The sequence below is a fragment of the Erithacus rubecula genome (genome assembly GCF_903797595.1).
Source record: "Erithacus rubecula genome assembly, chromosome: 15".
NCBI classification, from domain to species: domain Eukaryota; kingdom Metazoa; phylum Chordata; class Aves; order Passeriformes; family Muscicapidae; genus Erithacus; species Erithacus rubecula.
The window spans coordinates 15,946,428-15,972,376 of NC_136667.1; the positions used below are offsets into that span (position 1 = coordinate 15,946,428).

Consider the following 25,949-nt stretch of genomic DNA (forward strand, 5'->3'; position numbering starts at 1 on the left):
ATTTTCCACCACTGAAAGCATGGCCCCCAATTTTTCCTCAGCAGGTGTGCCCTTTGGTTTACCACTTTTCCCTCTTTGTTTAAGCAGCCATTGTACTCCAGCAGCCTAAAATAATAAAAATCCTTGGAAAATGCACCCCCCTGATGATTACTGAAGGAGGTTAAAAGGCTTCCAGCTACCAAAACACACCACACACCAGGGAAAGAACAGAAACACACCCACACAAGATTTGAGAGTCCTTGGAGAAGGGATGAGCACCACGATCAGCATCACGGAGAAAATCTCCACCTGCAGCCCTGGGGAGGGCAGGTTAACCCCTAGCAAGGCTCCTTGCTGCAGCCCTCCTTCCCAAAGGCAGTTGTCAGAGCCAGATGGAAGAAAGGAAAAGCCTGACACATTGATCAAATTTAGGAGACAGGCAGGACTCAGGCAGTCCCTATCCGTGAGAGATTTTACAGCATCTAACAGCTCTTTGTTAACTGGAGCAGCGAGGAGCTGCAGCTCCCAAAAAGCAGCAATGCAGGGCAATTCAGCCACTGCCAGGCTTCCTGTCATGGTATGCCACTGATACCCTTCTCCTGAAAGGCAGTGCTTTAGAAATCCAGCACACCATCACTTTGCCTTTGTTATTAACACAAACTGACTTGTTTTCATCGTTACAGCCCCGACCTAATTCCTCGTGCACACGCTCCCTACAGCAGCTCAGAGCCCTGGACAGGATTTGCTTTCTCTGTGCTTTGATGACATGAAGGTTGTGACTGGCCCTGCAGACAGGCACAGAGAACCTGAGCCCAGGGACAGAGCATGGAGAGCCCTCCCTGCCCCGTGTGCCTCCACCCACGAGAGTCACAATTCCCATGCTCCAGCTCCAGGGCGTGGGTGGTGTGAAGACAAACGGGATCCATGCAGTGCCACCATCATCCCTTTCCCCTTCTGCCCAGCAGCTACAGATGCAGCAGAGGTGGGCAATCCTCACTTTATGATGTCAGCAGAGTCTCCTTGCTCAGTTCCTCCCAAAACACAGCAGGGCCAGTTCTCCTCAAGCCTCCCAGAGCACAGATTTCCCTGCTGTTAAGACAGCAGTCCTGCTCTGGAGAGATCAGCCTCACTGGAGACAAACTGCCTGTCAGCAAACAGCACTAAATACAGGGTATCATACTCCACAGATGGTGGCATGCTTTTAGTGTTTTCTCTCTTGGATGCAGGTCACACCACTAATGTCATCTCCAAACACCGAAATCCTACATGTGAAAAGGTAAAGCTTAATTGCCTTGAACAGCAACTCTTGTATTGATTCCAACATAAGGCCCATAAATATTAATACAGCTATATTTAGCCCCTTTCAATTATACATACAAAATTGAACATCTTTCTGGGAACAAATCAGTCCGGATAGGGCTTGGATTTTTTTCCTTTTCCCTTTTTAATGCGTTCTGCATCAAAATAATAATAATTCCAATAGAACCAGAGCTTTAAAAAGCCCAAAACAACAAAACCAGTGGATGGAGGCAAAGTCTTTAAGATATTTTTCTGGCTCAACTAGCTCACTGGGCAGGTGTTCAGAGGCACTTTCACACTCCTAACCTCAGCCCTGCCCTACCTGGTTCCTGTTTATTTGTTGACTGAGTCCCTTTGCTGGAGGGCAGCACATGGGTCCCACTGAGGAGGGGACACACAGGGGAACTTCTGGCACAGGGATACTCGGGGGAGGTCCCATCCAAGCATGGCCATGCCCACACAAAGCCTTGTGCAGTTAAAGACCTTCTCCTTTGTATAAAAATCACATCCACTTTACTGATTTGCAAATTAATTATACATTGCTTCCCTTGCCAAAGTGGACTTAATAGTATTGACATTACATGACAAAGAGGAGCTATCAGAAAGCTTCTCTCATAATGATGGCTAGATTTATCAGGGAAGAAGAAAGGAGATTTCATGCCTTTGTTTTTTAACCCTTCTTCATAATAGCAGACAAGGCCTTTTCTAGGAAAAGGGGTTTTCAAATTCTCAGGAGAGACCAGGTGCATCTTTCCAAAGGGAAGAGCTCTCATCTTCCACAAACAAAAGCCTGAAATTCAATTCTCACATGTGCACAGACCCTTCAGAGAAAACACAGCTTGGGGGCAAAAAAAAAATCCCAACAGAGTTTGCACCTTAATTTTTTACAGGACAGTGGCCACAGCTGGCTAAAGTTACATCCACATGATGAGATAAGAACTCAGATGAGTGAGTACAAATGCAGGACAGCAAAAATAACCTCTGATCTGGCCTGTATGGACACAAAACGTCCTCAACAAGAGCTCTGAAGGGTGCAGCAAGCCCTGTGCAGAGCCAAAGGCTGCGCTTTGGAGGGTTTGTTATGGAACTCAGACCCTTTCCTCAGCAAAGTTTGTCACATCAGAACTGATCCTTTCCAAACCAGAGACGTCTGAAATGGCTTTTGCCACGTCCAAACATCATCTTGGCTTTTCAGACACAATTTATTTCGCTCCAGTCACGAGTTGTTCCATCCACTGACTCAGCCTGAACTTTGTCATCAATAGGATTTTCCAGCAGGTTGGGAGAGGAGAGGGAAATAAAAATCATATGCTTCTGCCATGCCTGTTGTTCTCAACACTTGGGTTCGAATTATATCCTTCCAGAAGGTAAAGAGGACGGGGTGTCCTTCCCTCACAATGCAAATTGCAGATTAAAATCCCTCTCCAGGCTATACTCTGTGCCTATAATTGTCAGTACTCCACAAGCACTCTTTTTTTTTTTTTTTTTAATAAACATTAGTTGCACATCCTTCACAGGCACATTTTTAAAGTTAAGCTACAAGTTAGCAGACAAAGAAATATTACAGGAAATTCCTGCCTCCCCAGGTGAGAGCTTTGCCACTTACTGCAGCAGGGTATTTCCCTCTGACTTTTAACAGTCTTTGCTCAAGGGACCCTGCACAGTTTAGCCTTAAGAGTCTTGCAGCACTCCCCAAAGCCTCATGCATCTTCCACCCTCACAAACACTCCAGTATTTTTATTTAATCAAACAATAACCTTTAAATAAATGGAAGGGCATTAAGAAGCTAACAGGTCTGAAGCAGCAGCATTAATCCCCCCTCCACAGGGGGCTCAGATAGATGTGATTTGATTGCTTCTTCCAGATGGATCAAGGCTGAAATTCACCACCAACACAATCAATGACTTTGCCTCATCAGACATAAACAATACCTCTGTATTACTACATGAACTGCTGCAAACATTTTATCCTCTAGCTCAACAAATAAAATAGCTGCCATTTCCTCAGTATTTGACCAGTTGTTCACCAGCAGCTTCCCAGAACAAACCAATTAAAGTTGTTTTTAAACTCTGTTACATCCAATAAAATAATCTTATTTCTCAATCCCTATCAAAGCCACATTATAAATCCTTTACATGGGACTGAACGAATGGAAATTCTAATAAAGAAGCTGCCATAGTCCAACAGATCAATAAAGACATCCTCACAAGCAGTTTATAGCCATCTATAACATCATCTACTAATGTTCTTAAACCCATCTAACACATGTTCAACATGCTGAAACATCAGCTCTCACCTTCCAGAGTCATTATAAACAAACACCATCATCCCATCTCTGACACATCCACAGCTCCCCCTCGGGCAAGGATCAGCTGCCCGACGTTCTCACTGCTTCACTGCAGGTGTCTGAGCCAGCATTGAGCTCTGAGATGTTATTCCAGTATTACTGGGGCAAAAATCCCCTCCAAATGGCTTTCCTTCCCTAGGAAAATTTCTTGCCCCCCTGGGGAAAATCTTTTTGCATGCACACATGGGTGCAGGGCAGGGTCAGCAGCTCCTTGCTGGAAACACACAGCAGGGAAGGCACCAGCTAAAACAAGGCATCCACAGGAGCAGCAGAAACACTTTCTCCTTCTCACAAATCACAGCCCACAGCCTGGGGGCTCGGTTGGGCTGCTGGAGAGTGAGAACTGTGCACAGCAAGGACAGCTGGTGATGGGCTTTGGCCCCATGACTGCCCTTTCAGAGGGTGGCTGGGCACAGACCTGGCGTGGTGACCCACTCACAGCTCTGCACTGGCACTGGCAGCTGCCAGAGCACCTGTGCTGACCCAAAGCCAGGTGTTTCACACCAAAAGCAATCAATCTCCTTCCACCATGGGTTCCCAACCCCTCCCCAGTACTTGTGACATCCCTGAAGCTTTGATACAGGCTTGTTGCCCTCAGCACATTCATAACTTATTTAAGAGAAAACTTCCACCCTTAGGCACAGCTGTCAGGGCCGTGTTCCTCTCCTGCTTTCTGATGTGTGCAAGGCTTTTCACACAGAGCTGTGCACCAGGGGCTCCAGCAGCAACACCACTGGGAATTCTGTGCCAGAGAGGAGCACCAGGGCTCTGCAAATCCACAGCAAAGCTGCCTTTGGAGAGCTGCCCCCGAGGGGAAGACAACCTTTCTTTAATTTGTTCACAGATCCTGACTTCAGAAATTTGATGAGACAGAGCAGGGTCCCCGTTGCCCAGAAAGGTAAACAGAAGGAAACACTGCTCAGGCAATGCCTCAGCTTCATATTAAAACTCATCAAGGAAGCTCAGACAAAGACAAAAATCTGAGATAAGACATGGATTTTTTTTTTTTTTTTTGGTTTTTTTCCCCCTAAGAAAGGATCAAATTCCTCCCTGGAGTAATCAATACAAAGCATGAAGTCAGATCAGAGAGAAGAGATGAGAAGTTGGGAGAAGTGGAACATTAAGACAGAAAAACAGATTAAACACCGACCTGAAACCCTAGAAATCATAATAAACCACAGAGAACAACTCTGTGTGTCATCTCATGTTTCTCTCACACAAACAGCAGGTGTAGATCATACTTATGAGGCAGGTTCATCACACACAGGTGAAAAACCTATCCCCAAGTGAAAAGGACAATTTCAACATTTCATCCAGATTTTAGGAAATAAAAGTTCCTTAAGCTTCAATCTGGACAATTTCACAATTTTTACCACTGTTACAGGTTAATTCCACTGCAAACAGATTTCTTCTTGGATCCTGCCAGCCAGATAAAATCTTGCTGTTTCATTTTGGAGACCACTGTACTTTCAAGAGAAGGCAGTTCTATAATTTCATTATTCTGACTATTTCAGCCCCTCTGCCTTAATACTCCCACAGTAACAGACAAGCCCTTACCTGCAGGAGGTCAGGCCAAAATGACAGATGCACTGAGGTGTAGCACACCAACATCCCCTGAGAATGTCTCAACCTAAAGGGAGCAGCTCTGAACCCAAGTCCAAAACCCCTTGGCCATCAGCACTTGAATTAGGGAAATACAGGTGGCCAGGCAGGATTACAGATATTCCTGCCAAACTACACCATCATTAAAAGAGCAGGAAACAACACTGCAGAAAGAGGAAACAAGAAACTCCAACTGAGGTGCACTTTACTGGCAAAATAATCATGGAAACACAACAGCAGGATAAATATTAACAGGTGGCTATAGATCAAAACCATTGGCAAGACAGGGCTGACACAGTGAGGATAGATAAAAGGCACCACAGGCCCAGGTGGGTACCCCTTATCTGAGTTCTGTTGTGAGCTGCAAGCCCTGGCTGAACCAAGTCCTGCTTGAGCCCAGCATGGGCTGGGAGGTGCTGACACCAAAGAACAACACAGTGCAGAAGGGGAAGATGAGCCTGGATTGTTTCACCCTCTGGATATGCCCAGTTGGGAGAGCACAAACTGGGGCTCCTCTCTGCCTGGATGGGACCACCCCAGGGTCAGGGAATGGGTGCCATGCCCTGTCCCCAGGGAAGAAGGAACCCAAGGGGTGAAGGGCCTTGCTCTGCCTGGGGAACTCAGCTGCTCTAATCCAGATTCCTGTGTTTGCTGGTCCCATTAAACCCCATGGACACTTCAGGAGGCTCCCAAACCCCAGCTGTCCAGAAGCCCCTGGCACAGAGCTGGCCTGGCAGGATGCTCAGCAGGCACTACCCCTTCAGCAGGACTGAGCTGTTGAGGGACTCCAGAGATGCTGTAGAAGCTTCAGGGAAATACCACAAGTTACCTTGTCAGTCATGCTGCTTCCAGGAGGGATAACACTGATTGATCCCAGCCTGGCTGCTTAACATGGTACAAATTGCTTTTTAATTACACTTGGAGAAACTGGCTTATCTGGGGTGTTTACAACTCATCTTTTAGAAAACTGAGCAGCCTACTCTCTTCTCCTCTTCCTTGGGGCAAACTCTTTCCCTCCTGGCATGCCCTGGAAAAGCCCAGCAGTTTTCTGGAATGCTTCCCAAGCACTCAATACACAGATTTTGTCCAGCACTGCTCCAGATGCCCTCTGGGTTCCTCACCCTTACCCCAAATGTACCTCAGGCACACCCCTGGGCCTGTGGAACAGCCAGGCTCTGGCTGAGCTGGAAGAAACCCCAGCCTTGCTTTGAAACAGCTGTGAAAGGTCCCACATGCCTCCTCCTGCTGCTGCCTGATAACCCTACATTGTCAAAGCATATTTAAAACATTCTCAAGGCTGTAAGGATGGAAAAGCCTGGAAATGTCCCCTCTTGCCTCAGCATTCCCAGGATGGCTCTGTTTCAATTGCAGCACAACAGGCCCAAATGTCATCAGTTAGGAAATGAGGTAGAGGAGGTTCAGGTGTCCAGCGAGCACCACTGACCCTCAAATTCCCCCTCATGGTCACTGTGCTGGACATCACACTGGGCCTGTAAGGACTGCAAGCACACACAGGGGAGTTTTGTACATCTGTCATTCACAAAGAGTCACTTGTGGTCCCTTTCCCTGCATCCTGCTCCTTGAGCATCTCTTCTGTTTGGGCACAGGACATCTCACCCTTGGTCAGCCAGTTCCACCTCCTTCTCCTGGCCACATCTCCTCTCTGCTGCTCTTGTGAGCTCCAGGTAAGCTCCAGGTGCATAAATGAAGCTCTGCAGAGAGCCCCAGCAAGGAGAACCTGAGAGCTACAGGCAGACACTTCCCACTGCAACCCCTCCAGGCTGGGCAGAGAATCTGTGTGACTTCACAGCTCCAGACCAGGAGCAGAGGCCCCTGCTGTCCACAGAAGCTCTCTTGGGACATTTTCTCATCCTACAAGGTTGGCCATGACAACAGATGTCTCCATTCCCTCGGGGTCCATCGCTGCTCCTCTTCTGACTTAATAACCAATCTGCCCCGTGTTCTCCCAGGGGAAACACAGGTTTTCTGCTGACAGCTCCTTCCTCTCCTCCCCCACTCTGAGTCCTAGAAGATGCTCTGTTTATGCAGCTACCCCTTCCCTGAGCCCAGACTGTCTTTCAGTGGTCATGAGGCCAAAGAAAAGACTCAGCTCTGTTCCTAAGAGGAATTCTGCCCTGCTCAACTGGCAGAGACAGGGAGAAACCTCCTGCCAGACACTGTGACACAAGTGGTCGTGTCCCCAGTGCTACAGGGTGTTACTGCAGAAGAAGGGGTCTGACAGCCACCTTCCTCTGCCTTTCTTCTTCTAAGTCAGCCTGGACTGTGCTCACAAACCTCCCCTTGCCTCAGGACAGCATGGACTCCTGGCTGGACTCTTGTTTGGGGCAGGATCAGCAGGCTGGCTCACCTGGAGGCAGGCTCACCTGGAGCCAGGCTCTGCAGCAGCAGGCATTCCTGAGCAGCCTCAGCACAGGCTTGCTTCAGCTCGTGTCTGCAGCATCCTGGTAGGAAGAGGAGCTCTGGCATGGCAGCTATTAGAGTGGGTGGCAGCAGATGGTGAAAGCAGAGGGGATAAGAAAATAAATACAAAGAGGCTATCTTGAGGGGAGAAGTCACCACATTAACACTCTGTTGCTTACACAGTGTCTTCTCCCAAAGTCTAAACAAACACTGCTCGGTTCCTGGCGCTTGGGAAGCTGAAGGAGGGGACAGGGCTGAGCACACACAGCACTGCAGAGCCCAGAGAGGTGCTGCAGCCCCAAACCTGCTCAGCCCTCCCTGTCCCAAGTGTCTGCAAGGGCATCTCATCCAGAACAGGAAAACCAGCCAGGCAAAGAGCCTGCATGTCCTGCTTCACACAGGTTACTCACAATTTAGGGAACTCCATCCTTCCACCTGCCTGGGTGTGGACACAAGATCACCACAGCTGCCCTTTCCATGGGCTGCAGGGTATGGATGCTCTTGCCTGACATCTTCAGAAAAGCAGAGGAAGACATTCCCAAGGGAAATGGGGAAACTACAGAGACTGCCCAGTGTTGTCTTACAGGAAAATCCATGCTCCTTGTCCATCATCCATCCCACTGCTGCTGGTGGCCAGAGAAGCAGAAATGGTCCTACTGCAGACTCCAGAATTTGTGGTTGATGGAAGAGCCTGGGGTGGCAGTCAGCAAGAGATGGGCTCCTGCTGTCCAAGGCTGTGTGAGGGCTGGGAAAGGGATTGCCTTGCTCCAGATGAGCAACTGTGCTGCAGTGGGATGAATTCCTATTTCCCAGTGGGATGGGTCTCCCCATTTCCCTTGGGAATGTCTTCCACTGCTTTTCTGAAGATGTCAGGCAAGAGCATCCATACCGTGCAGCCCATGGAAAGGGCAGCTGTGGTGATCTTGTGTCCACACCCAGGCAGGTGGAAGGATGGAGTTCCCTAAATTGTGAGTAACCTGTGTGAAGCAGGACATGCAGGCTCTTTGCCTGGCTGGTATTCCTGTTCTGGATGAGATGCCCTTGCAGACACTTGGGACAGGGAGGGCTGAGCAGGTTTGGGGCTGCAGCACCTCTGCAGAAGTCTTTCCCTCTAATTCTCCTCCTGAGAGACCTCCAAGGCTTTGGCCTTTGGAAAAACAACTAAAAGTGGGGAGAGCCTGGCTCACCAGGCTGCTCCACACACAGAGGACAACTCACTGCCAGTCAAGAGCCCCCAAAAGCTGCAGCCCTCATCAACACCTCCCATCTGGGTTTGCCAGAGTGCCTCAGCAGGGGAACACAGAGGTGAAAGCAGTCTTTAAACATGCAAGGGCTAGCTCAGGCAAAGGCAATTTATTATGTTAAACACGTTATTAAAGGATCTAAAGCAACAGAGCAAAGATGTTCCAAGAAAGGTTTGAACTTCCCCAGCAAGGGGCTCCTGGGACTCCTCTTGTTAATACTTAGCATGGGCTTGTCTGCAGCTGAGCCTACAGTGAGCATAAATGCCCCCTCAGCCCCCGTGCAGAACTTGTTTCAGTTAAATCAATACAGCCATGGGGGACACTTGAGGAAGCAAAGCTATTAGTGGGACCACAGTTAATTCTGGGGGAAAGAAACAAGCAACAAAAGCAATAAAACTGACTGATTGCTTATGCAGACACTGTAACCCTTTCCTGTCTGGGTCCTGCAGCACAGCAGAGGGGAGGATGCTCGCTGGAAAAGCCCTTCCTGCCCAGGTCTGGCATGGTCTCAGAGGGCAGCTGCAGGGCACAGGGCAGTGGCACAGGGGTGGACACAGGGCTGGGAGGAGGCAAGGCTGCTCTGGGGAAGGAAAGTGCCATTCCAGGAGATCCCATCAGCAGGCAAGAGCTCAGGAAAGCAGCTCTTGGCAGCAGGACCTTCAGAAAATGGGACAGCACGTGGTGACTCCAGGTGTGGGTGCAAATCACAGTCCAGCAGCACACCTTTGCTGAGGAGGAGAGCTCAGAGCAGTTCAGGGACATCCCCAGGGACACACAGCTGAGAGGGGCCACCTCTGCCAGAGCAACAATGCACCAGGAAACCACCCAGGCCCACACCTCCTTAATCCCACATCTGTCATCCCCACACACCTCCCCATTTCTTCTGCCCCCTTAGATCACGCTGACTGTAGCTGTAGGCATTAGGAGGGAAGGTGGCTGCCATGGTTTTTCTCTCTGGAGCACCTCAAAGGAGTGTAGAGCTTGCAGAGCAGCTCTGCAGCAGCAGCAATGTTGGCAGCAGGGTGGAATGCAGCTCAGGAGGCAGCAGGGCTGGGTGAGTGCCCGGTGCCCAGAGCTCGCCAGGTGACAGCTGCATGGGAAAGCATGGAGAAGATGGAGATGGAGGCTCTGTAGCAAAGCAAACTGACTAAACAGCAATGCCAACGTGCTGGTGGTGAGCTGAAGGCTCTGCAAACTGGTGGTACAGAGGCACAGAATGGTTCAGGTTGGAAAGGTCAGCAAGTTCAACTGTGCACCCATCACCATGTTCAGCACTAACCCATGGCCTCGAGTGCCACAGCAGCTATTTCCCAGAGAGCCTTTTCTAGTGCTTTACAACCCTTTCTGTGAAAAGTTTTCTCTTTACATCTAATCTAAACCTCCACTGGTTCAACTTGAGGCCATTTCCTTTTGTCCTGTCATTTGTTACCTTGGAGAACAGACTGACCCATATGTGGCCACAGCCTTCTTTCAGGGAACTGTAGAAACTGAGCATGTCCCCCCTTTTCTCCAGGCTGAGCTGCTCCTCATCACATTTGTGCTCCAGACCTTTTATCTGGACACTCTCCATCCCCTCAATGTCTCCTTTCTGGATGTATCAGCATTTCTGAAGGGGTGATGTCTCTAAAACAGCAGCAATAGGTTCACCCACAGCTGTTCCACCTACAGGCCTTGCTCTGTCTCAGGCCTCCAGAGCAGCCACAGACACCCAACAGCAAAAGAGACTGAAAACGGAGAAACAGCCACAAACTGAGCCTGGCACTGAACAGCCTCCCCTCCTGACAGCACCAGAAATAAAAAAAAAGGAATTTTTATTGCTAAGGCCACCCAGCTGTGGGAGCCCCTGACTGACCTCCGAGGCCAGGCCGCAGGCGGTTGTCGTAGCCGTCCAGGAGCCTGTCCAGGATGCGTGTGAAGATGGTGATGTTGTCTTTGCTGTCATCCACGACGTCCGAGACGTGCTTCTGAGAGAGCCTGGCACGTGGGGCAGGGGGAGAAACCAGGGAGAAGTGTTAGGAGGGAATTCTGCTCTGTGTGTGCTCTGAGAAGTTAAAAGGAATGAGGGGAGGTCGGTTCCTGCTCCTGCCTGAGGGGCAGGATGGGATTCAGCTTTTCATAAATCATGTGTTCATAGGGCTCAGCACAGGGCATTTCTGATCAACTCTGTCCTCACAGACCACCCCACTGTCCCCTCCCCACTGTCCCCTCCCAGAGCCAGCAGCACCATGGGGAGCAGTTTAGGAGCCTGTCTTGGGTTGCAATTCAGGATGGGGCCAAAATGTGGATTCTGTCCCCATCTGCTGCAGCCAGGTGGGGCAGTGCCCCTGATCTCCTGGCACATATCTCCTGCTAATGGGCCAACTTTAAACCAGCTGGGCAATCATCTTTATCTTCCCACAGCCCATCCTCCCTCCAGCAGATATCTCCTGTTCATGGCCAGTGAGTCCCAGAGCATGACTGATAAAATTCCATCATCCCACTGGGAGATGCTCCAGCCAGGGCAGGAGCCAAGCCTTTCCTACCCAGAGAAAAACTGAGATTTTGGACACCAAGGCACCTTCTCTCCACTGGATTCCAGAGGAAAGCCAGACCCTTCCACATCATCCCTGGAGATTCAGAGGAAACTGCACCTTCTCCAGGAGCACTGCTCCAGCTGAACCACATCTGCCACTGCAGGAGGATGCAGCCACCATGGAATGGGACTGCTGCCAACACCCTGACTGACTGACGGGTGTCAGCTTGGATTCTGACTCTGGCAGGGTTTGGGATTGTTCTTTGTAATACTGCATTTCTATTTTAATTTTCCTAGTAAAGACCTGTTCTTCCTAATTCCCATATCTTTTCCTGAGAGCCCCTTAATTTCAAAACGATAATAATTTGGAGGGAGGAGGTTTACATTCTCCATTTCCAAGAGAATCTTCTGCCTTTATTGGCAGACACCTGTCCTTCAAACCAGGACAGAGCCTTATTTTAACAAGGAGCTGCCCCAGCATCTATTTCCTGCCCCCCAAAAATGGGTGTTTTCTGAGCAGAGGATGTGGGAAGCTCAGCTGTTCAAGTGCCACTATCTCCTTTTAGGCAGCATGGAAAAAGTGACACCAGTTATTTGCCAGATTGAGCCATTTCAAAGATCTCTGCCCCAGGGAAGAGGGGAGACAGAAAAGTAAGAATTCAGTAAACAGGCTTAAGGCCTCAGCATTAAAACACTTACTGTACCATCTCTGCAGTTTGCTGAATTTTCCGTCTTTATAAAAACAAATGAGTTTCCACATTCCCATCTCTGCTCAATACAAGAAGCCCCCAAACAAGATGATTTCCTCAGAACACATTCTGCCCCAGGTGGAATAAAACAAGGTGTAAATTCCTCTAAAAAAAGCACATCTCACTGAACAAAATCTTTGATGCAGTTTTGCAAACACAAGGGGCTCAAGTAATACATTTGCATTTTGTGTCTCCCTTTCAATCAACAGAAAAGGAGATTGTGAGTCCTTCTGGAACCACCTGCCTCTAAAAGAGATTTCAGATGACACAGAGCAGCAGTGCTATGGCTTCAAGCACAGCTTTCCCCAGCAGAAATAGCTGTTAAGACCAAAACAAATGGAAAGGCAGAAGATTAAGTAACAGAAAACAAAAAGAAAAATCTATAGAGATGAAGAGTTTTCAAGGAAGATGGAAGAGGAAATAAGAGAGAGACAAATGAGGCAAAAAAAAAAAAAGATTAAGAGGCACAAACAGGCTGCGAGATAGCTGAGAAAGCCCAGCCAGGCAGGGGAATAAAGGCTGCTGAAGCAGAGGGATGCTCAGCAGCAGCTACAGGAGCAGGAAGCCCTGAGTGGCAAATTGACACTAAATGGAGAGGTGAATAACTGGGGAGCACTGGCCAGAGGAAGACCACGAATGCCATGAAGCAGAGGTGGTAGACATGGAATTCTTGGTTACAATTATCAAGGACAGCACCTATGACCATCAGAAGAGCTGTCCTGGGGGAAGAAAAGCCCCTAAATTGTCACTTTCTAAAATTTCTGCCCTTTTCCTTCCCACCCCCAGCCTTTATGTCCTTTGATGTGTGGCAGCCATTGGTTTTGGCATGCATCATGAAGTAACTGGGGGAACAAAATAGCATAAAAAAAAAACCACAAAAAAAAAGAATGTTATTTAAGGAGTTCAAAGCTTAATCCTACTGCATCCCATCTGGTCAGACTGGTTACCACTGGCACTGCTGGTGCACCTGTAAATGCAGTGAAGGTGACAGTCAGTAAGGTGAGAAATACCAGAGCTTGCAATTCTCTACCAAAGTGTTCACCCAGCTGAAAAACCCAGATTCTGTTAGATGAAAGAGGAGCAAAGAGTATTTCCTAGCAAAAGAGGAAAAATTGAGAGCAGGGTATGGGTACTTTTAGAGTCAGGCTGGATCAATACTATTTAGAATGCTGCAGTAATTGAAATACTCAGTTTTGGGCAATTCTGACATTAATTTTCATTGGCTTCATTGACCAAACACTCTGGGAAATTGCATTTAAAGTGCCTGAGGTCCACTTCTCCAGGGTCACATCCCACCTCTCACAAGATCACTTGGCCTCTGTTTTTTAGCAAAGCAACACCTGGAGAGTTGGTCAAACCAGGAAGTTGAGCCTCCAGGAACACAAGAAGGATAACACAGTGCTGGAATTCCAGTTTCCATAGGGTGAGGCATGGTTGGGATAACACCTGACCCAGCCCTAATGCAACCTGACAGATCCAAACATCAAAACACCCCTGACATTACAAACTGCATCACAGCCTCCAAGATTTCCAGCTAAATCCAAACTCTGTTTTTGGCTTTTCATCTGAACTTGAACTCCCTGCAGGTAAGGAGAGTTTTGAGAAATTTAACAAATGCCTGCAGTAATTAGTGGGGTTTCATTTGTACAAGCTTTCAATAGATGTCATGGTTAAAAGCAATCTGTCCCAGTGTCTGCTGATGAGCATATAACTCTCTATAACTTATGAATAGCTAGCATGCTCATGAAAAGCTCATTCATTAATGTTTTATAAGCTATCTTTAAAAATTACCCATAATATAAAGAGCGAGAGAACGGATTTTTGTGAAGGAACTCCTGGCGGAGGCTCAGCGGTGATGGAAAAAAAATGAGTTTACAAATTTCAAAGCTCTTTTACTTAGCCTGACATTTGAGGGTTTGACTTCAATGTGAGCAGTGTGGGATTCACTTGGGAGGTGCTGGGGGAAGAGCAGCGTGGGCAGGACAAGGGAAGGTGAAGGCAGGGGAGAGCCAGCAGCACCTCTGCCTGGCACCTGATTTTGGCTAATAATTGCTTTCCCAGGAAAGCCCTGAGCTGCCTCACCTCACCTCAACATAAAGCTAAAGCTGCCCTTTAGCAAGGCAGAAAGGAACTGCAAAGAGATGTGCCGGGATCAAGGTTTTAAAATAATTAAAATCCTTTAGGCAGGAAGAACGGAGGTTTACAGCAAATTTAATTAGGATAGGCTTGAGGAAAAGTCATTACCTTGCCACCTGTGCACAGGCTCTCTGGGGAGCTGTGCCACATCAGCACAGGGGTCCCCTCACACACAATTTAGGAAGCAAATCCTCCTGGGGACTGATATTCTGAGCAATCCCTGCGTGGCAGGAGGCGAGGGAGCAGCAGCTCCGGTGAATACGTGATGGGGAGGAGAAGGCAGCAGTGAGGAAGGCAGAGCTGCAAGCACAGGGCAAGGGGATAACCCCCCAGCCATTTTGGGGAGGGGGTGACTGTGCCTGAGCAGCAGGGCAGGGTCAGCACTTCCAGGGAAGGCAAGCTGCAAAGTCAGACCCAAGCAGACAAAGCAGAACAGGCAGGACAGGGCGGGAGGGGCAGCACCGACATCTTCTCATGCGTGAAGATCCCTGATCCCTTCTGGACTTCTAACTCAGCAGACAGCATTTCAGGGTCCATATCTGGCACTCTAAAGGCTTTTCTAAATGTTTTATAGGAGTCATGTATTATTTGCACTTCTCTACCTCTGTGCAGAGCTCCTCCCTCCCCACAGCTGGCAGCATCTCCTTCTTCCTTCCTCGAAGGGCTCCCCGAGCTCACCCAGCAAAGGCTCTGGCAGGATGCAGCCATGGACTAACAGGCTTTCATCTCCTCCAGACAGCTTCCAGAGGCTGGGAAGGTGAGGCTGGCAGCAGCACTCTCCTTGCCAGGACAGCCAGAGCCTGCACACCCAGGCAGAGGAGGGCAGCAAGCCCAGCCAGGGCTGGCAGAGAACCCTGGTGCTGCAGCAGGTCAGGTGTGCTGCCCATGGACCCTTACAGCATTAACAGCCAAACAGATGAAGCAGATTGATTTTCTGTTCTTTAAAAAAAGTATTAAAATATTAAATGGGGTGGAAGGAATCTCTCTTCCAGGTTAAAACTCAGGCAAGCAGAGTCCTTGCCTGGAATGAATTGTGCAGAGGCCAAATCTGAAAATAGGTTTCGTTGCAAAAAACGCTGACAACTGATCTCAGTGAGAGCACCTCAAATAATGCCAGTGTCAGCCACGTTAGGGCCTGAACAGTCCCTGGGTGAAAGGCTTGGGGATGGGGACAAGGGGAGGCTCAAACAGCAGAGACTCTAGTGCTTTGCCCTGGACTGCTTCACACACAGACTGACCCCAGGATATTTAAGTTCAGAAAGAGGACTGCAGCCTTGGCCAAGAGCTCAGCACTCAGCACCTTACCCAGCATCAGCAGGGAGAGCCAGAAGCAGGACCAGGAATCCAAGGCTGAGGAGGGAGAAGGGCCCCATTGCCATGGTGTCAGAGTGCAGCCACTGCAAAACGAGCCTCCAAAACCTGCCAGGGAGGGACACAGGGGAATGAGAGGAGAGAAAAGAGATTTTAGTTACCAGGGAAAAGCAAAGAGTGCCGTTTTTCATGGTGGGCAGCAGTCAGTATTTCTGGGCTCCTGTATTAGACATCTCAGGAGCCAAAGGCAGCATTGTGTCCTGAAGCACTGCTGGCCTGGGGAAGCTGCACCACGGGTCAGAGCCAAGCAGGTACAACATGAAAACCCTCACCCCAGCCTCACAGCAGATCCTGCAGCTCCCCAGGTGCCTCAGCAGCAAGAGTAAAGCTCACTTTCCAAAGCAGCCACGCTGGCTGTTCTCCCACCCATCCCTTCCTCTACCTCACCCTGCAGTCTCAGTCACAACCTGTCCCCAGCTCACCTGGTGCCTCTGCTACCTCAGTGACATCCACACAGCAAAACCACTTGTGAAGTCCCAAGACCCTTTTTTTCCCCTCAACATCTTTTTCTAGACAGTTAAACCTCATTTAATTCCGGTAATGACACTGCCAGAAATTATTATTAAGTTTGACCACCGAGGCCCAAGGTGGTGGGAGCGCTCGACAATACCACACTTAGTGTGCTCAGAGTTTTCATTAATGCTCAGTTTTACTTTTATTGTGATGTTATTGCACATTTAACTGCCTTCTCCTTTTATGTATCTCATTATGTTGATGCACCTTGGAGCAGCACTGCCAAGCAACAGCCTGGATAAATACAGCTTGTCGTGACATCTCCCCCTCGCAACGCTCCCTGTCTGGCACACAGGGGATCCAGCACCAGGCACAGCCAGCCCCACTCTGAGCCCCCAGAGCCAGCAGGAAGGCTCCAGTCAATCACAGCAGGCAGAAACCAGGGCAAGATGCTGGTGCCAGCCAAATGTGATCTCTGGATTTCTCCACTCAACGCTGCAGAGCCTCAGGCAGCTCCCTCCAGCACTGAAGGAGGCTGCACAGCCAAACCCCAGCACCTGGATGGTAATTCTCAGCCAGCTGAGGCTGGGATGGGCAGGGGAACTATCTGAGTGCTGCCAAGGAGCAGGGGTTCTGCACAGGGATGTGGGAGAGGAGAACTCCCAGCAGAAATCCTGTGCAGAGGGCTCAGCCAAGCAGGATGGAAACACCTGGAGATCACACATGGCTCAGTGTGCACCTGGCTGCCCCTGCCCCTGCAGGAGAGGAGGAACAAGGACAGGCTGGGTGTGTTTTATCACATTTCTGCATTTAGTGCTCTCCCCACAGCACAGTGACCCTACAGACTCCCTGGAGGCTGTGCCTGATCCTTGTTTTCAGCTCCAGGAGCTGCCAGGCAGGCAGAAGGAAAGAGCCAGACACCACCAGCCCTTACCACCCACCTCAGCTTTTGTTCTGGCAAGATACTCACTAACAGCAGGCACAGGGGGGAATAAAAACCAAACCAACCCAGCATTTGGCCCTAGTTACCTTTACCTTCCTCCCCATCAGTCACTTAAAATCCCTGCAGAAATTAATGCATGGATTAATTTAGGCACAGTGTGCTCAGGATTTATTAATCAGGATTCTACCTGAATGCCCCCTAGGGAAGCTCATCCTCACACCAAAGGAGGTGCAGGAGCCTCAGGCATGGACACACCCACAGCTCTGATTTGGGATGGCTCCTCTGGCTCTCACCACCTTCCAGCTGAGAAGGGACACACAGTCTTGGAAATTCAAGTATTTGCTGTTGAAGCACAAATTAACTGGCTGAACATCTGTTCTCTGGGAAAATCCAACATTTCGGGGAGACTCATTCCAAATGACAACAAGGACACATAAAATGTTGATTTTTCTTACAAGGCAAATTCTGAACTTCTTCAATAAGCAGCTTCTCAACAGATTTCCTTTCAGCTTTTCCCTTTTGTTTCACTTCAACTTGCATATTATACAATAGTATTTAATTGATTTTTCCCCCTAAGGCAATTTCAAATATTAGCCAAAGGCAAAAAAAAAAAAAATCATAAAAACAATTAAAATAACCATTGCTGTCTATCCTCTCCCCTCCCCAAAACACCACTGAAAATTTTCACTGAAATCAACATTTTCCCATTCAACTGCTGATTTTAAAAAATGCTTTGTTTGGGCAGAATTTGCACAGCCAGCATTCTTTGACCAGGGATCCCCACACAAATGAGGACACTGGATTTGCAGCAGGTGCCTCCTGGCTCTGCAGGAACTGTTGTGGCTCCTGTAGAACATTTGGGACCATCTTTATCAGATTTGGTGAAACCATGTGTGGGGCAGATTATGAGCCAACAGTGGAAAAGTGAAACTAAAAAAAAAAAGAGTACGAGAAAATGGAGGAACAAGGTAATTCAGAGGGTCAGGAACAGTGACAAAACCCAGAACACCTTCCATGTAGGTGTGTCCTGTCTGTGCCAAGAAGCTCCCAATAACTGCATTTTCACCAAACCTTGTTCATAGAGTTTTCCTTCAATATTGTACAGAGATGAATGTTAATTTTCTGCTTTGGACAGCTCTGATGAGGAAGATGCTAGCCAAGGACAACAGGGATGCTTGAATTAAGTCAAATTTGTGCTTAAGTCTCATTTTAAGCATCAGAACCAGTTCTGCATACCTGCATTGGGAGCAAAATCTGTTTTCACTACTTGCCTAAATGGACATTTTGCCAGTCACGACTCAATTTGTTCACACTGAGAACATCCCCAAAATGGGGGTTTGCTATGGCTGCACTTACAGACTCAGGAAGGACAATACATGGAAAACAGCTTGGCACTGTTTCCTACACTTTCCTTGGGTTCATGCATTGCATTTTTCTTGGGAAGCTGGATAGAAGAGGCTGCAGGGTGTTTCCTTCATTCTGTGGCTACTTTACACTTGGAGATGGATTGGGGAGCAGACCTAGTCCTGCTCATCACCCTGCTGCCAAGCAGGAAACATGTTGAAAAATACAGTGAGGCTTTTGCAGAGGAGATTTCACCATTCAGACAGTTTAGAGGATCATCCAAAGCTCCCCACAGGGAGATCCTAGTGTGGTTCCCGTGGCACAGCAGCTCTCAGCATCACTTCCACCCTCTCCTTACTCTTGCCAGCCCAGCCACAGGCACACACAAGAACCCAACCAGTGCAAATGCTTTAGAAATGATGCCTTGGGTTTTAGGTTTTATATTTTTCAGAATCTCTGCTGCTTAGTGTGTAACTCTGAAATTTCATATTAGGTGTTAGTAAGGTGTATTCACAAGGTAGTGACAAAACAATCCCTTCCTAGGTAGAGAATCAAGGACAGCTGGTACCCCAAAAGCAGAAACAACAGCAAGGGAAAGGGGGCTGATATTTCATACCCTGAGGCTGTGGTTGAAAAATCGACCCCAAGATGTAGATGAAACAAAACTTATAAAAGTGTAAAAACTCATGACCAGGATCCATCTTGGATCTGATTTGGGTGTAGCCTCAGCTGGGCTCTTCTAATGCCCAAATTGTATTCTTTCAACAAATTCCTATTTTATTCCTTTTGCTCTGTTCCAGACCAGCCTTTCCAGGCAACAGAAGCCCAACAGCTACTGGCCACAGAGCCTCCCTCATAAAATCAGTTTGTAAAACAACTCTCAAGGTTTCAACAACCCAGAAACTGAGCTCCTCAGATTTTAGCACACAAGAGTAGCTCTTGGAGAGGATGCTGCTGGCAGAGCAGGGGAAGGAGTCCCTCGGTGCACAGGGAAGGGATGGGAACACCCACGAGAGTGCCTGAGGAAAGCAGCACTGGAGCTCCTGCAGCCCGTGCTGGGGCTGTCCTCTGCGAGGCTATTCAGCTGTCACTTCCCCCTCAGGAAAGCTCTGAATCAGCCAACGCCTTGATCTGAATACCTGCAGGGATCCCTGATCCTCGGAAAGGGGAGGAGGATGCAGGCAACGTGCATTTAACTGCATGTAACCAAGCGAGGGTTTAGGAATGTTAATTGGCTCTTAACAGACTCAAAGAAGGAAAAAAAACCCCAAATGTCTCACTAGGACTTGCTGAAGGGAAAACTGCACAGTGCCCATGAAGAAAAAAGTGCAGAACCAAAAATTTTCAAGCTCAGAAAGGAATGGTACAACTCTTTAGACTGACCCCTCTTCCATACAAGTTGAAGAACATCTCCCCAGAGCTTCTGGCTCTCCTCTGTGTGTGTGCAAGATGGAGTCTGGAGGGATGGTGTGTGTTCAGAGCAGCCCTGCACTTCTTCCTTCCTCCCTCCATCTGTCCATTGCTCACTCCTTAATGGCACACTTAGCAAATGCACTCAGCACTAATTGTGCAGTTGCTGGTAACCTCCACAGCTGAATCCAATGCAGATTTTCCAAGGAGCCCTGCTGACAGTCTGCAGCTGGAATCCAGCGATACTTGAAGTTCACAACACGTGGAATTTGGCAGGTGTCTTTATAACCACACACCTAAGGGCTTCAAAAACATTCCCACTCCTCTCCAAGACAATCTGTCCAATCTCCAGAGTGTTGTAGCACAATGACATTCCAGGGAAATGCAGTTTCCCTGTTGGATGTGCAAGGAATTGGAAAAGCTTCCTTCCTTCCTTCCTTCCTTCCTTCCTTCCTTCCTTCCTTCCTTCCTTCCTTCCTTCCTTCCTTCCTTCCTTCCTTCCTTCCTTCCTTCCTTCCTTCCTTCCTTCCTTCCTTCCTTCCTTCCTTCCTTCCTTCCTTCCTTCCTTCCTTCCTTCCTTCCTTCCTTCCTTCCTTCCTTCCTTCCTTCCTTCCTTCCTTCCTTCCTTCCTTCCTCCTTCCCTCTTCCCTCCTTCCCTCCTTCCCTCCTTCCCTCCTTCCCTCCTTCCCTCCTTCCCTCCTTCCCTCCTTCCCTCCTTCCCTCCTTCCCTCCTTCCCTCCTTCCCTCCTTCCCTCCTTCCCTCCTTCCCTCCTTCCTTCCTTCCCTCCTTCCCTCCTTCCTTCCTTCCCTCCTTCCTTCCTTCCTTCCTTCCTTCCTTCCTTCCTTCCTTCCTTCCTTCCTTCCTTCCTTCCTTCCTTCCTTCCTTCCTTCCGGAACCAAAAAAAGTGCTGGAAACTTCCAAATCACAAAGGTACCCTAGTAACTGTGCCAAAATTGGGTATCTCCTGACTTGGCACACTGAGCCTGATCTTCCCAGAAATCCTTATTCTAGAAACCATTAAATATTCTGAAGTGCCTTCCTAGGAAAGAGTGATTAGCACAGGTTTACTGCTGACAAGGGAGAGACACAGAACTCTGGAGATGGAGACTGAAACGTAAAGGTTGCAAAAACACCTGAGAGAACAGACAGAGAGGGGGATACTGCAGTCACCAGAAAAGAAATGAAGGCAGAAGAGTCCCATAAACCCACCTGGGCACGTTTGTGAGAGTCACATGAGTATCTCACTGAATTACTGCCTCCTGGGAAGATGCACAGCCAGGGGAACCATCTGATTCACTCAGCAATAGTCTCACCATGCAGACAGCATTCAGAAACAGCCCCAAGGACAAGTTTGCCCCAGCACTGCACCCAGAGATGCTGTCCACATGTGGTGTCATGGATCAGCATCCCCACACATCATGCATGGACACCAGTGGCATCAGCTGGAGGGTGCAGAGCACTGACAGCTCCCACTCAGCCCCCAGGACCTGCAGCAGCTGCACATCTTTTGTCAAGTCAGGTATCTCAGGGAGGGCTGTGCAGTGAGGAGCTGATGCTGGGAGCCAGCTGGAAATCAGACTGGGAAGAGGAGGCAGCTTCAGCCCAAAAGCTCAGATCAAAGCACTTCTGTGCAGGAAGAAGAGGGTGATCCAGGCCCTGGTGGTGTCAAGCACCATCTGCCCACCTGCACAGCAGCACAGCCAAGCACAGCGCTGTAAGTGACCTCACAACACCTGCATATTTACCCCCAAATTTTGGAGCACTTACACAGCACAAGAAGCTCATTAAAGCCCTTCCTCATTGCACTGGAGCCTCTCCAAAACAGGTCCCAGGCAGCAGGAGAGGTCCTTCAGCACCCCTCAAGGATTGTAGAATCATCCAGCCTGCACAGGCTGGGCTCTGTCCAGCTGTCCCTGACCCTCTGTGAGCACACCAGGCTTCTGGTGACCACTGCTGTGCCTCTCCAATGCTTCCCTGAGCAAAGCTCCAAGCTCTCTCTGCAGAGACAGCAGCCAGCAAGTGCTCAGTGCAGCAGCAATAAACACAGACAAGGCACACGCTGCCCTGTGGCCCTGCTGGGGAGGGTTTTCTTCAGTTCTCAATCACTCCAGCTAAAAAGGAAGGTCCCCCAGAACAAAACCACCTTTTCCTTTGAGGGCAGGGGCAGCAATGAGCAGCCAGAGTTCATCTGGAAGCCCAGAAACAGCGGAGTAAGAGCTGTGGTGTTTCAGCAGACCCCTGTCTGGCATCCCTTTGCTTCCCAGGTTGTTTGCATCCCTTTGTTCTGAAACGAGCTCGCTGGGACGGCAGTGCCAGCTGCACAGACACCCCGTTCAGCAGCCCAGCCCTGCCAGCTCTGAGCCCTCCCTGCACAGCACAGGGCCAGGCTGCCTTTGGGAGCCTGCACCCAGCCCAGTGCTCTGCTCCCATCACCTGAGGTCGCCTGGATTGCTCCAGCTTGCCTCTAGATCAGCGCTGGCTGGTGCTGTACAGATGCTGCTGAAGGCCAGAAGCTGCTGTGGTGTTTTAGAGAAAGCAGAGACCAAGAAACAGGCAGCAGCACCTCCATCCACCTGAATCCAATTTGCTGTTTGCCACCTACTTGGAGAAACAGCCCTGGCTCGCAGTGAGGCAGAGGAACCACACAGTCCTCAACTCCTGAGCACGGAAATGTTTGTGCTCACCTAGCCAAGAGTCACTCACTGGCTCGTCCCTGCAAACACACAGGCACTGTACAAGCCATAAACAACCTTCCTGTGAATCTGCCACACACACAAGGTACGAGGCACACGTGATGGTTATCGAATGTGTTGGCTGCAGCTCTGCAAGGGACGCCAGCAGGAGAAGACAATCGGAAGCAGAGGCACCAGGAAAAGAAATTAAAGGTTTAGATCAACATGTAAACCTTGGGAGCAAGCCTTAAAGTGGATTTCTTTGGTAAGTTGTTCTGCTGGTAACGAAGAAATAAGGTCTGTGCCCAACTCCCAAACCAGCTTTAATTTTCCAAAATGAGAAGCCGCTTGACAGTTTTTCCTCATCAAAACAAAATTAATCCAAGTATTGCATCTCTCTACTCAAAAACACATCCAGAGGGACTGTAGAGTGATTCACACCCACAACTGCTATGGGAAACCGTTTGCACTCATAGTGTAACAAGCCAACACTGATTCACCCACATAATTACAGGCAGACACTGATTCACAGCTACTGCAACTGCAGACAGACTGACTCACAATCAAAGCAACTGCAGACAGACTCAGGCTCACAATCACAACTGGAAATACAACCGTGCTGGCAATATCCACAGTTCTGTGTGTCTGCAGTTCCATGGACACTCTGGAAAACTGGCCAGCAGTGCAAACACTGCGCACCAAGCCCTGTGGTTTTTTGCTGGTGTTTTTAACCTTCACCCCAGCGCCATCCTTCCCTCCCTGATGGAACAATCTCCACACCTCAGCAGCCGTCCCTGCCCTGGCAGCCCCTGCAGGAGCTCTGACTGTCAGAGCCTGGCCTCAGGAGCAGATTGAGACACACAATGCACACAGGCACGGGGAGTGTGGATGGTGCAGGGCATCCCTGTCCATCCCCTCTGATCCACACACGGCTGCACTGACTGCGTGCTTCCAGAACACGAGTAAATGCAAGCCAAGTATAATACATTTAGCCCATGGGCAGAGGAGATGGCAAAAGACTCACCACTGGGCAAAAGCCTGAAAAGCTGGATTATTTACTACACTCTCTGGCTGGGTATGTAATTATGTCAGTGTTCAGCCTGGGTATTGTGCTACTTTTTGTAAACAGTTGGCAGGAATACTCTGACTGAGATGAGGGGCTGGGCTCTGTCTCCACTGTTGAGAGAGGCAGGCTGAAGAGGACATGGTCTACTTAGACAAAAAGAAACTGAGGTGAAAGAACACATTAAGCAGGAAAAGGCAAAGGAGAAGCTGAGAGTGAAGTGGGACAGGTGGCAGTCTACAGACAAAGGGAGAGGAAAGGAGAAAGAACAGAAGGAGAAAAGCTCCATGATGCAGACTTGTGATAAGAAGCTCCAAAGGGAGGGAAAGCAGCAGTTCCCCCGTGCTGAGGGTGTCTCGCAGCAGTGCAGACAATGCATCTGTGCCTCCCAACAGAGAGCCAGGGGAAAGGACAGAGCAGCCCCCAGGTGAGCCAGGAGGAGAGTCCAGGGGAAAGGACAGAGCAGCCTCCAGGTGAGCATATGCCAAGGGCCCAGGTGCAGCTGCAGTCCCTCCAGCTGCTCGGGGCTCTCTCAGCAAGGAGCAGCAGGGTCAGGCTCCAGCATTCCTGCCTCTGTGCACTGTGGGGCACCACGGGCACAGGCTGAAGGGCAGGCTGGCTAAACTCCACCAAAACAGCATCACCTTAAAACGCCCCGAAATCCCGCATCCTCCAGGGTAAGGGAAAAGTTAAGAGACTACAGAAAGGAGAAGACTTGCCTGAACCACAAGTAGCATCTTCTAGTTGTGGGCTGGTCCTGCCTCAGCACCCGCTGGTTTCCTTCTTTGCACTCCCCAGAAGGGCACTAAGGGGATGGAGAGGTGAGGGAGCAAACCTGCTCTGCTGTTGCCATCGGAACAACTCGGGTGAGCGGCCACTGGGAGCTGCTCTTGCCAGCCCTCAGCAGCGGGAATCTCACCAGAGGGTCCTGGTTCTCTGTTTCTGTCTGGGGACGCTGCTGCATTTGCAGCCAGTCAGCAGCAGATTCGAGGGAGACACTACAGATGCAATTGGCCAGGGAAACGAACTATTTGTTCAATTGTACTTCTCTTGTCCAGGCGAGAACCATTCTGGCAGAAGGCAGAGCAAGGAACAATGGATAAGTGTTGCAGTGGGGACTCTCTACCACTTAATTGCTTTAGGCTATTCCTTTTCAATGATCCGTATCTCAGTCCTAGTATCTCTGGGAGAAGGAGAAAAGACCTAGACCTCTTTTCCCCTCTACCCTCATACCAGCCTCAGAAACCGCAGCCCCCAAAACTCCTTTCCCTCCCCAGCCCAACACAACACCTGTACCCATTAGGCCTGGCAGCAGGATTCAGGGGGAAATTTGACTTTGCTTTACTACACCCTTCTCCCCGCTCAGCCCTTGCCCTGCACTCCCCGTCCGGCCCCAGCCGGGGGGTGCTCAGGATTGTTCTCCTCCAGGCTTTTTCCCCCGCCGCCGCTCTCCCCGCGGTCCAGCCGGCGGTGCCAGGGCTGCATGCCCGGCGGGGAGCAGCGGGCACGGCTCCGCTCCGGACCCACACGCGCGGGAGTTGCCGCGGCAGCGGGGATGCTCCGAGCCCCCCCTTCCTTCATCCCTCCGCCTATTGTCCCCCAGACAATACCCGGGGGGGCTCCGCAGCCCCCGGCAGCCCCACCCCATCCCATCCCGGCCCGGCTCCCCATCTCCGCCGCCGGGGATGCGCGGGGAGCCCCGGGGGAGCGGGGACGCGCCCGCCGCGCACCCGCCCGCACTCACCGGCGTGCCCGCTGCCCCGCCGGGGGTTCGGGGGGCTCGGGGGGCGGCCGGAGCCCGCTGGGCTCCTCTGCTCTGCGCTGGGCTCCGCGCCCCAGCCCTCCGTCCGTGCCGCCCGGCCGGGGCTGCCGCTGCCGCCTGCGCGCTGCTCCGGCCGCGGCGAGCGAGGGAGGGGAGCAGCATCCCCCCGCCTTCCTCCTCCTCCTCCTCCTCCTTCTCCCCGCGCCCCGGAGGAGGGTTTACCCACTCGCTTTGTGCCGAGCCGCCCGCCCCGCGGCGTAGGCAGCGGGGATGGGTCGCTGTCGCTGTCGCTGTCGCTGCCCCGGTTTGGGGCCACCTCCCCGAGCGATGGATGCTCCGGGGTCCTCCGCCCAGCCCCGGCCTCAGAGCCCCGCCATCCTTTGGGCGCAGCAGGATGAGCAGAGCCGGGCTGGCTGCTCCCTACCTGTTGAAGGGGGGAGCTCCTGGAGGCGCTGATGCTCCTGCGAGGAGGTGGGCAGCACCCCGAGCTGCCTCCACGCTGCCAGGCCTGGCCGGATCCCGGGGCAGAGAAGGGGAGTTTGTCCCACAACTTGGGGTTGCCGAGGCTTATATCGCAATAAAACGAAGGGAACAAACGCGGGGAAGGAGAGAGGAGAAGAGAGGTTAAAATGCAGCAGGGA

At 50.3% G+C, this 25,949-nt stretch overlaps 1 protein-coding gene across 2 annotated transcripts in view; it reads right to left on the reverse strand.

Moving 5' to 3' along the window:
- LOC306808327 (gamma-aminobutyric acid receptor subunit alpha-3-like) overlaps positions 1-15,662 on the reverse strand; it is a gene marked incomplete at its 5' end in the record, with an annotated part of 56,802 nt that extends 41,140 nt beyond the window's left edge. Inside the window, 2 exons of one of the 2 annotated variants that reach the window (XM_079318788.1) lie at positions 10,745-10,866; positions 15,595-15,662. In XM_079318788.1, coding sequence (XP_079174914.1) covers positions 10,745-10,866; positions 15,595-15,662 — 190 coding nt within the window. Of the gene's footprint in view, positions 1-10,744; positions 10,975-15,594 lie in introns of those variants that run through there. The other variant, XM_079318789.1, reaches the window with a different exon arrangement.
- Between the last annotated feature and the right edge of the window lie 10,287 nt (positions 15,663-25,949).